At 48.3% G+C, this 16,309-nt stretch overlaps 2 protein-coding genes across 6 annotated transcripts; one reads left to right on the plus strand and one right to left on the minus strand.

Annotated features, from left to right (window-relative positions):
* Positions 1-54: 54 nt before the first annotated feature.
* CYB561A3 (cytochrome b561 family member A3) lies at positions 55-10,394 on the minus strand. Of its 3 annotated transcripts, XM_065937450.1 has the most exons (8): positions 9,928-10,394; positions 9,574-9,779; positions 7,518-7,623; positions 6,285-6,483; positions 2,911-3,119; positions 2,140-2,294; positions 1,256-1,412; positions 55-652 (listed from the first exon to the last, which is right to left on the minus strand). In XM_065937450.1, exons 4-8 carry the CDS (start codon positions 6,466-6,468, stop codon positions 629-631), a joined length of 729 nt encoding a protein of 242 aa, XP_065793522.1. In that variant the 5' UTR covers positions 6,469-6,483; positions 7,518-7,623; positions 9,574-9,779; positions 9,928-10,394; the 3' UTR covers positions 55-628. The 3 variants fall into 3 exon arrangements, with proteins under 3 accessions (XP_065793522.1, XP_065793523.1, XP_065793524.1); XM_065937451.1 differs by lacking the exon at positions 9,574-9,779; XM_065937452.1 differs by lacking the exon at positions 9,574-9,779 and having other exon boundaries at positions 9,835-10,394.
* Positions 10,395-10,403: 9 nt separating this feature from the next.
* Positions 10,404-16,301, plus strand: TMEM138 (transmembrane protein 138). Of its 3 annotated transcripts, none has more exons than XM_065937453.1 (5): positions 10,404-10,649; positions 12,392-12,645; positions 13,888-14,059; positions 15,350-15,425; positions 15,698-16,301. In XM_065937453.1, exons 2-5 carry the CDS (start codon positions 12,518-12,520, stop codon positions 15,808-15,810), a joined length of 489 nt encoding a protein of 162 aa, XP_065793525.1. In that variant the 5' UTR covers positions 10,404-10,649; positions 12,392-12,517; the 3' UTR covers positions 15,811-16,301. The 3 variants fall into 3 exon arrangements, with proteins under 3 accessions (XP_065793525.1, XP_065793527.1, XP_065793526.1); XM_065937454.1 differs by lacking the exon at positions 10,404-10,649 and adding an exon at positions 10,769-10,866; XM_065937455.1 differs by lacking the exon at positions 12,392-12,645.
* The last annotated feature ends 8 nt before the right edge of the window (positions 16,302-16,309 follow it).

The following is a 16,309-nucleotide window of genomic DNA, read 5'->3' on the forward strand; positions in this document are numbered from 1 at the left end:
CAGTGATGGGCACGTCAGTCACAGGCAAGAGCCAGGATCCAGGCCCAGCCGTAGCAGCAGCTAGCAGGGCACGTAGACACGCAGACACAGAAGGCAGCGACGGGAAACGAGTAGCAAGCAGCCGGCTCTCAGCTTCTCTTCTGCAGAAGTGGCTCTGCCAGTCCCCGCTCTCCTTCCAGCATCACCTCTGGCGTTCCCACCCAGCCTCGTGTCCTGGTGGGCTGGATGGGAGGTTACAAGAGCAAATGCAGCCTGGCTCAGGGCGGCAGCCTAAACTTCAGGGGAAAGCCAAGGGAAGCCCTGGCTCCCCGACTCTTCACAATATGGATGGCACTCAATTCCCAGCTTATCTGAGTCCTCAAGATTCCCTACCACATCCTCAGGCACGTGGGGGGAAGCAAACCTGACTTCATACGAGCAGTGGCGGTGTGAGCAGCCAGGGCAAGGAGGCCGGGAGTCAACAGAGGACCTGAGAAGTCAATGCCAAGAAGGGGCAGAGAAGCCAAAGCCACCGAGGAAAGCAGGCCCACCCAGAGGCAAGGGGAGATGGGCCCGCAACCAGCGAGAGCAGAGCTTCGGGAAGGAGTCCAGACTGCACACCAACTGCTCCTGGGAGCCCCTTCCTGCTTCACTCCCCGCCATGCAACAGGGCCTGGAAAGACAAGCAGGTGTCAAAATGGCCCCTGACCTGCAGGACTCCTGCCAGGCCTGAGCTGCTCAGACAGACCCCAACCTGCAGGATGAACCCCAAGTCCACCCACCACACCGTTCAGGGAAGCCCCAGAGTCCCTTAACTGACACACCCCATCCCTCAGTGCCTGCATGGCTGAGAACAGGCCAAACATGCTTCAAGTCCTCAACCTGTCACCACACACCCACAAGGAACGTTCCCATCCCGCTAGATAAGCCGTGAAGCTGGAGAAGCAGAAATCAGCACATCTCCTCACGCTCAAGCCCGCCCTTGGGGAAGGTAAGGCCACACTTCCACTTGTGAGACCACAGCCATCTGGGGAGGGGAGGAACCCCCTGCTCCCCCAGCTGACAGGCCCCCAGGAGCAGCTGCACTTGCCACAACAGGAAGCGCTGGGTTCATTCTGGTGCTCCCCATCAGCCAGCCGAACCCCACTTTCAAGCTACTTGGTTTCCCACCACATTACTGGGTTGGTCTTCCTGGCAAAGCCCAAGCCTTTACTGGGTGACCCCTCCCTAGACCTGGCCCTAGCCCAACCTGAAACAGGAGACCAAGACCTCATACCTCTCTCTCGGCCTGCATCCCTGGTTCTGGGCGTTTCCAAGATGATGCCAGTAGGATATAGAGCACCAGCAGCCCGAAGACCACCACCAGCATCCCAGCGCAGTTGGCAAAGACAGCCTCACTAGGCAAGTTGGAGTATGACTTGGTGCCATTTTTCCTGAGGAGGACAAAAACAACATGGGCCCTTGAGCAACTTTTCTACCAGTTTTTGCCCAATGCCACTAACAGAGGATGAGAAAGACTTCCCAGGGCCTGCTGCAACCTGGAATATTAACATACCTTCTAAGTCTCTGCCATGACTAGTGTCTGCAGAATGCTGTCTACCCTTGAGGAAGCTGAAGCTCCCAGACATGAAATGAACTTGTCCTGAGTTACCCAACTAGGAAATGGCACAGCCAAGATCTATACCCAGGTGTGACCTCAAATCTTGTTTGCTCTTCACTGCACCCCCACTGCCTCCCCAAATGAAGAATGGTAGTGGTTAGATGTATGAGCTCTAGTCCTCTAACTCAAAGCTCTGCCACTTACTGGCTGTGTGCCCTTGGGTACACTGCTAAACCTCTCTGTGCCTCTGTTCCCTAATTTATACGTGGCAATGACAACATTACCAATGCTGCAGGGCACTTGGAGGATTAAATTTGAGACATTTAGAATAGTTTCTGCCACAGAGTGGGTTCTAAATCACTTTGATGCTGGGTAAGTATTTTGTGTCTAGTTTACCAATCTCAGCCTAAAGAAAGATGAGTCCATTACCATCCAGATCAGGAATGAGCTCAACTCCAAAGGCTTCCCTCCCTCAGTCAGGTCCTATGACCCATCTTTTGAAGACCCTGTTCCTGCCCCCCACCTTACAGTTGGGGGTCCCATGCACCCCCCACACTCACAAACTGAAGAAAAGCTTCTCGTTAATGCCAGAAATGACAGACGCAATGGCCAGAGAGAGAATGGAGGCTCCAAAGAAGACGTGGATGGGTTTCAGGAGGCTGCGCAGCCACATGGATGCCCAGGGCAGCAGGAAGACCGAGAAGCCCAGGAACCACTGTGGACACAGGAAATACCCAACTACTGCGTGTGACCAAAGGCACGCTGGGTCATACCACCCAGCTGCAGCCCCTACTCGTCAATGAACCCTGGCCCACCTCTCCCAGCTCAACCCTCCTGCCAGGCACTGCAGCCTCCTCCCTGTGGTCTGACACAAACAGGAACGTCACCTACATGAGATGCCTGGCTACCCCCCACCCTCCTGCAAACCCAGCCATCCTTGTTTGTCTCTGCTCCCTGCCTATCCTGGCTCACAAAACTCCCAACTCGTACAGGGCTAAAATCAGGATGTGGGTACTACTTCTAGAATTGCTTCTGGTTCACAGAAAAGGGTAGTGGAAAAGGTGACTTAGTGTCAGCCTGGTACGTACTGCGATCCAACTAGCTCAGAGCGCTCCAGGACCACAGTGGGTGGTGTGAGGGGTGAGAGCAGAACAGGGTGAATGGGAGAACCACCAACCTCCCAGAGCCCCTCAAACTGCCGATCCTACAGCATGTACCCTGCCACACTGTCTCCAGGCACTGAGCAGAAGGAAGATTTGGTGCTGATGCCAGGGAAGCCCCAGCCGGAGTGGGCAGCCAATGGGTACCCAAGGAGCACAGAGAGTACCCACCTGGCAGGCGAAGAGGAAGACGGTGGTGATGCCCAGCCAGCTGTGCAGGGAGTAGAGATTGGGGATCTTTGCATGGTTATGAAATTCAAAGACCGCGTGCAGCCCCAGCACCGTCAGGAGGAAGGCCAGCAGGTGCATGGCCGCATGGCCGGATTTCCAGGGCAGCCTGGGCCCTACCCATGACTGGGGCAGGCGGTAGACCAGCGATGCTGTTGGAGAGAGCAGTCCCAGGTCTCAGCCTCCTCCCCTTATGCTCACCCAAGCATCAGGGGAGTCACCCTGCCGTGTTCCCAAACAGCTTCCTAACAGGGAGAAGGAAGTGCTAGGACACCAGTATCAACTCCCCAGCATCTTCCATCCTGGCATCACTTCATGAAGGGGGAGAAGGGATCATGATAAAGGGGAGAGCGGGGGGAGGGATAAACTAGGAGTTTGGGATTAGCAGATACAAACTACTACATATAAAACAGATAAACAGTAAGATCCTACTGTGTAACAAGGGAACTATATTCACTATCTTGTAATAAACTATAATGGAAAAGAATATCTGAATATATATATATATATATAAAACTGAATCACTGTATATGAGAAACGGACTTTCCAGGTGGCTCAGTGGTAAAGAATCCTCCCACCAATATAGGAGATGTGGGTTTGATCCTTGGGTCAGGAAGATCCCCTGAAAAAGAAAATGGCAACCCGCTCCAGTATTCTTTGCCTGGGAAATCTCATGGACAGAAGATAATGGCAGGCTACAGTCCATAACTTAGTGACTAAACAACAATACTACTTCAATTTAGGAAATTCCCTGGTGGTCTGGACAGGGATGCCTGGCATGCTGCAGTCCATGGAGTTGCAAAGAGTTGGACACGACTGAGCGACTGAACTGAATTGGTGGTCTAGTGGTTAGGACTCCACACTTCCACTGCAGGGAGTTATGGGTTTGATCCCTAGTCAGGGAACTGAGATCACACATGCCACAGAGCACGGCCAAAAACAACAACAACAAAAACCTAAATTTCTTTTAAAAACGAGGGGAGGGAGGAACAGCTTTCATGGACTTGACATTCTGTTATTAAAATAATATATGCCATGTGTATGCATTTTTATATATAGGCTGAAAAGCAGTGTCACATTCATTATTTCATCTAACTTTAAGAACTCTCACAACTGAAGTGAGCTGTCAAGGACACAAGTTTTTAGGTCAGATAACCGAGGTCCAAATCCCGGCTCCGCCTCTCAGCTACCTGGCATCTTCTTTCTAAATCTCAAGTTTCCCCACCTGTAAAATGGAGACAACAATAGAGCCCACCTCACAAGCTGCCTGTAAGAACAAAACAGGATGATGTCCTGAAGTACACAGGGTAAGCTGCTATTACCAATGTCACTGGAATTCCCATTTTGGAAGTAGAGTAAGACCAACCTGGGCCCCAGACACATGGGCAAGCAAGGATGGCCCGGCTGGAGTAAGCAGATCCCTCGTGTCGGGACCTGACTGTGCCAGGAGGGGCTTCACCCTCATGCTTCCTAGAGCACAGCTGGCAGACTACCATCCCAGGCCAGATCCAGGCCGCTGCCTGTTTTGGGGAATAAAGGGGTTTTTCTTCTTATGACTGACTGAACATCATTTATTGAAAAGAACATTTTGTCCCACAGCTCTACAGAGCCACCTTTCCTCACCTGTCTATTCACTTATCATGACCACACTGTTTTTATTATTATTTATTACTCGAGTATAGTTGATTTACAATGTTGTGTTAGTTCCAAGTGTGCAGCAAAGTGAATCAGTCATACATATATCCACTCCTTTTTAGATCCTTTTCCCTTACAGGCCATTAGAGAATATTGAGAGAATATAACCCCTGTGTTATACAGTAGGTGCCTCACTGTCTTGATTACAGTAGCTTAATAATAAACCTGTCTGGATGGGAGAGTAAGCCCTCCAACTGTGCTCTTTTTCAAAACCTTCTTGTTAATCTTGTTAATTAATCTTGTTAATCTTGTTAATCTTGTTAATCTTGGCCCTTTGCATTTCAAGGTAATTTAATTGTCAGTTTTCACAAAAATAAGCACTGAGGCTTTGGGATTGAAATTAACCTACAAAATAATTTCAGGGGAACTTACATCTTTACAATGTTTAGTTTTCCAGACCACTTACACCGTCGTATATCCCTCCATTTATTTAAGGCTTCTTTAATTTCTCTCAATACAGTTTTATACATTTTTCTCTGTAGAATTTATATGACTTTTGTTAATTTATGCCGAGGTAATTAATGCTTATGGAAAGTGAAATTGAAGTCGCTTAGTCGTGTCTGACTCTTTGCAACCCCAATTAAATCATATATATTAAATAATACTTTATATGACACTGATTTTTAAATTTTTACTGATTTTTTCCAGTTTTACTGAAATATAACTGACATACAGCACTGCATAAGCTTACAGTGTGGAACATCATGATTTGCTGCAGACACATCATGAAATGATGACCACAATAGTTTAATGAACCTCCATCTTGTCATACAGATTCAGAATTAAATAGAAAAAAATTTATTCTTGTGATGACAACTTTATGGATTTACTATCTGAACAACTTTCACATTTAACACACAGCAGTGTTAAAAATTATATTGATCATGTTGTACATTATATCCCTAGTACTTATTTATCTCAAAACTGGAAGTTTGTGCCTTTTTTGAGGACCTTCGTTCAGTTCCCCCTCCCCTCAACTCCTCACCTCTGGTAACCACAAATCTGATCTCTTTTACTATGAGTTTGTTTGTTTTTGAAGTATAACTGACCTATAGCACTATGTTACTTCCTGTTACATAACACACTGATTCAATATTTCTGTACATTTCAAAATGATCACTGTGACAGTTCTACTTATGATCTGTCACCAAGTAAAGATATATAATCATTAACTCTACTTTCCACACTGTACCTGTGACTCATTTATTCTGCAACTGGAACGCTGTACCTCACCTATTTCTCTCCTCCTCCCACCACTATAAATAGTTTTACTGGAACACGGCCACACACGTTTCTGTGATGTCGCTGGTCACTCACAGTACAACATCAGAGCTGAGTAGTTGCAACACAGATCACAGGGCATGCAAAGTCTAAACTATTTCCTATCTGGCCTTTAACAGGAAGTGTGCAAACCTAAGAACATCCGTGGAGTTGCCCTTCTCAGATGTCTCAGTTCTCGAGGCTTCTTCTTCCAAATGTCAGCTGGGCCCAGAGACAACCCACCGCATCCCATCCCTCCCTCACAGCCCTGACCCTTCAGTAACAAAGGTCAGAATGAGAGGAGAGCGCAGCCCCACACGGGCACGGGCCATGCCACGTGTCTGCTGCCGACCCGCACTCACCAGCGCTGTAGAGCACCACCATGCCTGTAACCATGAGCACCGGGTGCCAGTTGAACATGAGTATGCTGCCGTCCCAGGCGAAGCCACCATGCCAGTACCGCATCCAGTAGACGGTGAAGAGGATGCACATGGAGCCCAGGGAGCACAGTGCCAGGACAGCCAGGTAAAACCATCCCACCGCCATTCTGACCAGGCAGCCCTGGAGGAAGGGGAAATCACACATCCCTGCTGGCTCGGGTGCGCCCCACACCCCGGCTAGAGGAGGTAACACTGACCTTGCTCTTGGCCGGAAGGGTGGTTCCCCTGCCATCAGCCTGGGCTCTGTCCCATGAAGCCTTGACAGCAGGCTGGACCCCATCTCTAGTTATGAACAGTGAGTGAGAGTGAGGCGCCGCCCCAGCGCCTGGCAGCGTACAGTGCAGCCAGCTCAGCCCCAGGGCTGGCCCTGGAGAGAGGCCTCCTCTGAGGTGGCCGGATGCTAAGTACAGGGCCCTAGGATGGGTCTCCCCTCCCAGGAGGAGGAGAGAATTCTTCAGTAAAGAATTATACTCCCATTCCTCGCAAAAAGAAAGGGCAGAAATCAAAATCCAGCCTAGATAACACAAATGCCCAGGCCTTCCATTCTAACATAAGGAGGCAAAATTCAGTCTCCACACTATTATAAGGCCACCTGGGAGAAAAGTGTTATAGGATCCCACTTCCGCAACAGAGTTCTTCCCCAGACAGTGACCTCTACCCATGGGAAGGTAAGATGGGGTCTTTGCTCCAGTCCCCATACTCCACATCTTGAATTGGGCAAAAGCCTGCAGCTGGTCCCCAGACCTGAAACTTCTGCTTTCTCTTCTCTAGGGAAAGTCCAGAGGAGAAAAGAGGAAGCAAGAACTCATGATCTAGAAAGAAAACAGTTTATTTTGAGGTTTCCACGTATACCTGATAACTCAGAAACCAACTCTGGTTTCAGGCATGGTGAACACCTAGCCCCCTAAGCAGCTGCTCTAAAAAGCCAGGCAAGTGGGCATGAGGGTTGGCAGGCAGTCTGCAAAGCCACAGGATGCCCCTGCTTTCAGCATGAACACAGCTCTCAGGGCAGGCACACTGTCCCCAAGGAGTCAGGGCAAGAAGGTGACACATGGCTTCCAGAACTTGAGGTTCCTCAACTGGAACCAGCTAACATGAGAAGAGGCCCCTAAAATCACCAAGAACTCCCAAGGAGATAAAACATTTGACCCTCACCTTTATACCCAGTGACAAGCTGACAGAGTAGTGGCCTGGACTCCAATTCTTAGGCTCTGAAGCTCCTTGAGCAAATCACTTAACATCTGAAGGACTGTCTTCTCATCTGAAAGAAAACCATGGCAACAGGATGTCACTTACTGAAAGGCAGCTATGAACAGACATCACACCAGAACCTTAAGACACATGATCGATCCCATGTTCTCCTCTTGACAATCCTGTGAGGGGTTATTTCCATTTCAATCTCCATGTTTTTAACTTGATCACAGGTTGCCAGAGGATCAAGTGAGAAAATATACAAGGACATTGTAAATTATTAACGTTTTCTTAGTAGTATTACAGCATTTCATCCTAACTACTAATGAAACCCTGAAGCCCATGGCCCCCACGGCTGCCCAAGCCTCTCAGTGGTCCCGATTCCATGGCATGCCAGCTCTCTCGATGCCAGAAGTCCACCTAACCAGAAACAGGTGCGGAGCTCTCAAAAGGGATCCAAGGTGGCAGGAGTCTCTGAGAAAGCAAGATTTGAGTTCTGGGGGGAAAAAACATATAAGCTTCCAGGGGGTTAGAGGGAGAAAATCATGCCACTTGCTTCCTGGAAGCTTTTGGACTCAGCTGCTGAACTCAGCGATTTGCTACCCAGCCTCAGAGGTGTCCCCTTAGTTCCTGTAAGAGCAGTGGAAGTTTCAGGTTACCAGATGTTCAATCACCCCCTTTCCAGGGAAGTGTTAGCACAAAGGAGCTCCCAATCAGCAGGCTCCATCCATTGGCTAGTATCTACTTTTTAATTTGTTTCCCTTTGTAAGAGGAAAAAAGAAAATATCCAAAAGGGACCATATCCACCCCCCTAGAAGAGATCTGGATTACTGCTCTGGGACAGACTTGGAATAGACAAAGGGGACACTTTCCTGACAGACTGGCTGGAATGTTTTACTGCTCAGAGTACACAGACGCGCCCTCCCTCTGCTTGAAATGGAGAGCAAAAGGAGAGAAAAAGAACACAGTGAAAATTGTCATCCAAATGCTAAGAATATCCTCCCATTTATTCCACGAGAGTAGTATGTGCTAAGATTTCAGGATGTGTGCAGGCTCCTAGTCTGCCCGCACTTGTAGAGCCACATTCGAAAACAAAAGCCCTCAAAGTCCTGTGAAGTGTGAGAATAGTAAATATCTTAAGACTTTGCAGGCCATATGGTTTGTCACAACTGTGCTATCAACTCTTGACACACTGCAAAAGTAGTCATAAACAATACTTTCACAAATGTACAAGCTATGTTCAAAAAACTATGGACACTGAAATTTCAATTTTTATATCATTTCCACATCACAAAATATCCTTTTCTTTTCAATCACTGAAAAATGTAAAACCCATTCAGGTCAGCCAGATTTGGCCTGTGGGTCATGTTTGTTGACCCTGATCTAAGGAGTTGTACTCTCCAACCTAATACACTCTCAATCCCTAAGCAAAAAAGATTCTCTCAGGCTGCACTAAAACAGATCAAGCCCTGCGGCAGAAAACGGGTATACCCTACTCTGCCCTAGTCTTAGGAAAACCTACGATTCCAAACTTTTTCACAAGCACTTAGAAGTGCAAATAGATCAAGGCATAGGAAGGCAGTTGGCTGCTCCCACTTTTCAGATGAATAGTGGGGGGCTTTAGGAATCTTGAGACCCAGAGTTAGAGCTCAAATCCTAAACTTTTATCTTACAGATTAAAAATACGGGGGCCCAAACTATGAAACAGCCCAAACTATGAAAGTGACTTGGCCAAAGTGAGTGACAGAGCTGGTAAAAGACTCCAGGTTGAGTCCCCCTCGGCTCCAAAGACTCCTCACTTCCAAAAGGAGCTTCCTTAAAGTCAGGGGCTCAGGAGTGAGAGGCCTTAAATAACAGGCAGGAGATAGATAAGCAAGGTCCTCCTGAGCGCCAGAGTGATTACAGGGACGCCCTTCGCACTTTGCTCTGGTCTGACCGAAGTATCCAGAGAAGGGTACTAGGAACCCAGGGACTGATCCTTCACTCGCCCGCCGCCGGGGCCACCTTGGTCCCAGCTAACCTTGGCATCATCGACTCAATGGAGATTGAGTAAACTCCGGGAATTGGTGATGGACAGAGAGGCCTGGCGTGCTCCGGTTTATGGGGTCGCAGAATCGGACACGACTGAGCGACTGAACTGAACTGAACCTTGGGTGAAAAGTTAGGCGAGGGGCTCCGCCTGCTGACTGTGACTTCCGAAGAGCTTTCGTGCTTTACAACCACCACCTGTGGAAGGAAGGGCATGGAGAATAGTGTCCATTTCCTAGGAGAGAAAACTTAGAGAGAGAGGGGTCGTGACAGCGCGAAACGAGGTAGTAGCAGAGCTAGCACTCGAACCCAGGTCCCAGAACTCCCAGCCCGGGCTGTTTCTCACCCCCGAACCACAGTGGGACGCAAGGGGACTGGGGTCTCCGAGACCCGTCTCTTGGCAACCCGCGCCGGAGCCGCTGCTCCCGAGGCTCCTGAAAGATGCAGTGAGACACTCAGCAACACTCTCGACCACCAGGCACCGCTGCGCTAGAGCCGAAAAATTAGGGGCGCATTGTCCTCTTATAGGCGCGCATACTTCCGGTCGCGCGCATGGCCGCCTGGGAAATGAAGTCCCGGATATTGGGGGGGGGGTCCCTAGCTCTCGGGCGCCAAGGCGCTGATCCCCAACTCCAGTTCTTCCGCGGGCGTTTCTTCCCCAACCCCGAGGTACCGGGGACCAGGAACGCCGTCACGGGTCGGCCCTGTCCTTCACCCTCAGCCCCACGATTCCGTTGAAGCGTAAATGTTCAGGCCGAGGCGAAGCCTCTGACCAGGGGCTGGCCCTCCGCAAGGCGGCGCGCGGTGTGAGCGGGAGGACTTGGCCGGATCTAGGAGCCCTGGAACAGGCCGCGGCGACGCTGGGAAGGCCTGGAGAGAGGCGAGCCCAGAAAAGCGGGGGCCCAAACATGGCGGCCGAGTCGGCCATAGAGCGGGGAGAGAAAGCCGAGGACAGCCATGTAGCACGGCGCAGGCTGAGCCCGCGTCCGCCATCTACTTCCGGAATTTAAAACCGGTTTCCGGAAGCCAGGGTGATATCCCCATGACAACCGACGTTGGGCCTTTGAGGTGAGAGTCCGTGTTGAGGAGTGTGTAAAGAGGCCAGAAGTCGGAATTTCGTTGTTAATTGCTTTGGTTTTGGTCTTTCGCTAAGGCAGTCCCATTTAAAAGTGGGTTGGGACGGGTAGGGGAAATTGCTCTGCTCTACCGAGAGAACGCGACAGATAGCGGTGAGAAGACCGAACTGCTTCATTACCTTGCGAGATCACCACTACGCTAACCCGAGGTGATGGTCATCTTTCCGTTAGTGATGGCAGTGAGCGGTTCTTTTTAACGGAGCCTCACAACAGCCTTCTGTGGCGGCCTGTGAACTAGCGGTTAAGAGCACGGGCTTTCGTATCACACCTAGTTGTGAATCGTGGAGGAACGGCTTGAACTCTGACACTGTCCTTGCCTGTAGAACAGGGATAATTCTTTCCCACCTTGCAGAGTAGTTTCGAGGACTAAAGGAATTTATCTTGGTTGACAAGTTTATCATGGTGCGGGTACATAGGTGATACTATCAATGTTATTTAATGAATAAGGAAACTCGGCTCAGAGAAAACCACATTGTACATCATTAGGTGGAGATGGACGAGGTTCTGCAACTTCTCAGAGTCTCTGTGTAAAGTGGGGTTATAAGCATAATAACAGCTAGTTCTTAAAATGGATATAGGATTAAATAAGGACGTAAATATGCAGAGTTTGTAAACTAACATTTTACATATGTTGATTTAATCATTCTGCAACACTTCAAAACATTTTGAAATTTGCTTATGGATTTGCTCCAGCTGGAGAGGGTCATAGGACAACCCCAGAGCAGCTTCTTTGTCTTGAAATAAATGAAAATATACGCCCAGCCCCCCTTACCTGGTGCCACTGTGTCGCTACCATAATCTTTAACCTTATAAGAGCACTATTTTCTCTCAGCTTTTTCTGCCTACACCATTAACCACTTCTTTGCAAATGTTTTTCCTGCCCATGTGCATGCTCAGTTGTGTCTGACTCTTTGTGACCCCATGGACTGTAGCCACAAGGCTTTTCTGTCCATGGGATTTCCCAGGCAAGAATACTGGAGTGGGTTGCCATTTCCTCCTCCAGGGGATCTTCCCAACCCAGGGATCAAACCCACGTCTCCTGCATTGGCAGGTGGATTCTTTACCACTGAACCACCTGAGAAGCCCTTTCCTGCCTAGTTGCATGTAAAGCTGTCAGTTTTGTGAGAGACAGCTTTGTGCAGTAGTTAAGTGCTCAGACTCCAGACCCAGACTGCCTAGATCTGATCGCTAGCCCTGCCAATTACTAGCATGACGTTGGACAAATTATTTTCCTCCCTGGGCTTCAATTGTCCCCTCTATAAAATGGAGAGAGTTATAGTGTGTCTTCCACCTCAAGGGTAATGGAGAGATTTAAATGTTGGTGCTTAGAATTGTAAGTGATATACAAAGATTTGCTTCTGCAATTAGAATTATTATCACTACATGACCAGACAGTCACTTTGTATTTTCTCTAGATTCCTTTGGACTCAAAACTGGTTAGAAAGAGCTCTACATTTAGAGGGTTCCAGGCACGGAGACAGGTTTGAGGGTGAGGGTCCCTGGAAGGAATGACTAGTTGGCATTTGTTGTTGTTGGTTTTGTCATCGATGTATCAGAAGCACCTACAATGGTACCTGGCATATATTAGGTCCTAAGTAAATATTTATTGTACTGTTGAATTTCTAACCTCCCTTTCTCTCTTTTCTTTTTCTTTTTTTGGGGGGGCTTTAACAGACCCTTGTCTTAGAGCAAGGGAAGCAGCTGCCATTCTGAAGAACTCAGTGCCTGGGAGTAGACCAGTAGTTGTTTTCTGAGGAACTGTGGAATGTGCCCTTGGGGGCACAAGAGAGCAGAAGGAAGATGCTCCAGACCAGTAACTACAGCCTGGTGCTCTCCCTGCAGTTCCTGCTGCTGTCCTATGACCTCTTTGTCAATTCCTTCTCTGAGCTACTCCGAATGGCTCCAGTAATACAGCTGGTGCTCTTCATGTGAGTGGGACTGGGCAGCTCAACCCTATCATTTCAAAAAGCCCCCAAAAGCATGATTTAGCGTTTTAAAGTTATTAATAGAGAAATATCAGGGAGAATAAAATTGCAGTTTGTCTTGGGTACTCCATGGTCCATAGACATGTCACAGGATACACCGTTTTGCTTTGATATACTTCTAACAAGGGTTTGGAACACAGGAAGCAGTGCGCATAGAAAATGAGGGTCAGATTGTTGACACTGTCATTATCTCCATCTGTGAGTAGAAAGTGTCTTACAGTGCCATGAAACAGGGTTGTAAAATGTCAGGTAAAGGGGTTATCAGGGACTTCCTGGCAGTCCAGGGGTTAGGACTCGGCGCTTTCACTGCCCTGGCCCTGAGTAAAAATAATCTTTTTTTTTTTTTGCTGTTTTGGGTTTTCGTTGCAGCATGGGCTCTCTAGTTGCCCTGTGGCATGTGGGATCTTAGTTCCCTGACCAGGATTAAACCTGCATCCCCTGTATTGGAAGGCAGATTCATAACCACTGAACCACCAGGAAATTTCCAGAATAACCATGTTGATAACATATATGCATCCCAGAGGATGGAACCTATTGTCATGTTTCATCCACAGTGATTTTTAGTCTCCATGAGACAAGTTCTAAACAGAAAACCACAATTTTAGACCCTGTCTTCACTCAGCAAATGTTCATCAGCCTACCAGACAGTGCTATAGTTGCAGTGGTGGACCTGACAAGTTCTGTTTGATGGGATTTCCATTCTAGTGGAGAGAGACAACAAATATTTTAATAACTTCAAATAGTAATAAATGTTATATAGTGGATATAAAGTATGTGGAATGGGGAGAAGGCTACTTTAGGTAGTGGGGTGAAAGAAAAGTTTCTGAAGAGGGGACATTTGAACCAACACTTGAATGGCACTAGGCACCAGGTTATTTGACAGACAAGGCTGGCATTTTCTGGATACAAGGAGGAAACTAGCTGCTTCTCACAGGTGCCGGGGAGGCTTGTTGAGTTGGGAGTGTCAGCAGGAAAGCCTTGTCCATAGATTAAAATTCAACTGATTGGACCAGTAGGTAGCGGGCAGTTTTAATTTCATGTCATTTGGGGTCTAAAACCCACACTACCTCTGGGGGGCTTTCAGAGGTAAGGACAGACCTCATGGTGTCCCTTAGGATTCAGGGCTGACTCTTGGGTGCTCCCCAGGCCTCCATTTGACCATCCTTTTGTTTTCCATGTTTGCAGCATCCAGGATATCGCAATCCTCTTCAACATCATCATCATTTTCCTCATGTTCTTCAACACCTTCGTCTTCCAGGCTGGCCTGGTCAACCTCCTCTTCCATAAGTTCAAAGGGACCATCATCCTGACAGCTGTGTACTTCGCCCTGAGCATCTCTCTTCATGTCTGGGTCATGGTAAGAGGGGGGCTCTGAGTCCTTAAAGGACTTGGGATGTCTTATCTGTGGGAATCCAGCATCTCTGGATGTTTATCTCACAGAATCCTTGATAAGAAACAGGTGAAATGAATGTGGTCCAGCCTGGAACTAGACACATGAGAATTTCATAAGGCACTTTTTCTCAGCCTTATGTATTGAAGAACAGCCGTATCCAGGAGTCCAGGGGCATTTGTGGAACGTTTGATTCATTTTGCCCCCAAAGACCTGCAGGTTAAAACAGGAAATTGAATCTGTTCCATCATTAGCTGTTTGGGCAGGTACGTGTTGATACAGGCTATCCTTAGGCATCAGTGTCTCATGGGAAATAGCCAGGCAAGAGTGCCACAAGCCCTCTGCTGTGTCCCCATCACTTACATTAGGAGAACGTGCCTCCAAGATGCCTCCCTCTGGTTCTAACATAGGCCTTGAAGCAGATCCAGTTTTCATGGTTTCAGATTTCTTTTTTGTTTTTCATGTTTTGTTTTGATTTTTTTGCTGCACCGAGTGACTTATAGGCTCTTAGTTCCCCGACCAGGGATCAAACCCATGCTCCCTGCATTGGAAGTGTGGAGTCCTAACCACTGGGCCACCAGAGAACTCCTTCAGATTTCTTCTGCTCCACAAATTCTGTCTATGTGGGTATCTCATGTGTTTCTTTGTACTCATTTAATGGAACACATTAAAACCTCAGGGTTCTCTAGTCATTTCTTTACTAAAGGCACGTTCTCAGACTAAACCTCCCGTTAGGTTGCCCCTGTGATTCCACAGAGAGAACAAGAACTCGCAGGGAAGAAGCAGCACAGTGCCAAAGCCTCAAGGTGCTTCCCAGAGAGGATTGTCTCTGCTCAGGTTCCTAGAGCCAAAATAGTCCTGGCTTTGTACTGTGAAACTGCTAATCTGATTAAACCCTGAGTGCACCAAGCCTTTATCTGCCAGGAACCAAGCCTCAGATTTCCAAGGCAAAACAGTGACCATGCTGAACTCCTGAGATAGTGTGTATCATTTCTCATTGGCCAAGGCAATGGGATGAAAGGAAATAAATGGCTTAGTTCAAACTTACTCCTTCAGGGTTAAAAGAATTACTTCCTCTGCAGCAAAAAAACAAGGGGACTTGTTGAAGCTTGTTTGAGAAACACTCCTTTGGCTTGTGGAAGGGGATGAGATGAGCCTAATACTAAATCAAGCAGCATCTCTGCACCTCACCAGGCTGGAGATGTCAGGGCGTCATCTGGCTATTCACCTTTCTCTGTCTATTCATGTCTCCTTTAGAACTTACGCTGGAAAAACTCCAACCGCTTTGTCTGGACAGATGGACTTCAAACATTGTTTGTATTCCAGAGGCTAGGTAAGAACCAGAACAACCTCAGGCCTCACTTTGGTCCCACCTGTGGCTCTGGCAGTGAGGGCCTTGATCCTAGCTTCCCAGCCCATCACAACCAGCGTGAGAGGAGTGGAACAGCCATGCCAAGACCAGGAGAGACTACTGCCCTCTGCCCTTTCTGGGAGTCACTGGGAAATCATGGGACTGGGCCCCTCGGCCTCGTCTGGTCATGTTCTTCCCCTGAAACAAATACTCAGGTGCATCCCTGACTCTCCTTTCCTATTTATTCTCCACAGCGGCAGTGTTGTACTGTTACTTCTATAAACGGACAGCTGTGAGGCTGGGCGATCCTCGCTTCTACCAGGACTCTTTATGGCTGCGCAAGGAGTTCATGCAAGTTCGAAGGTGACCATTTTCTGTCGCATCGATGAACACCTTTCCTTTCTGACAGAAGTCACACTGGGGGCTCTGCAGAGGGACAGTCGGCCTATGTGCTAGGAAGTAGCTTGACATTCCGAGGACAGGCCTCGGCCAGTCGGTGTGCAGCAGGTGAAGAGGAGGAGCCTCCCTCTAGCAAATTAAAGTGTCCCCAGTAGAGACTCCTGAACATCATTCCTTCCCAGCCTCCTGCCTCAGTCCTGCCCCATTTCCTTCTCTCTCTCTGCCCCTCTTCCTCACCAAGGGCTCTGTGGCTTTTTCCCAAGGGAACTTTCCACTGACGCTAGTACAGGAGGAGCTCCCAGCCCCGGCTCTGTTTGCACTGCACACTAATGATTGAAGGATGCAAGGAGTGACTTTTCTGGGCTCCTGACTGAGCACACCTCAGACATTTAGATTTTTTACCCAAGGTACTTTTTTTTACATTGTATAAATAGGAAATAAATTCTTTTCCATAAATGATGGAGTCT

Source organism: Muntiacus reevesi, chromosome 5 (assembly GCF_963930625.1).
Source record: "Muntiacus reevesi chromosome 5, mMunRee1.1, whole genome shotgun sequence".
Taxonomy (NCBI): domain Eukaryota; kingdom Metazoa; phylum Chordata; class Mammalia; order Artiodactyla; family Cervidae; genus Muntiacus; species Muntiacus reevesi.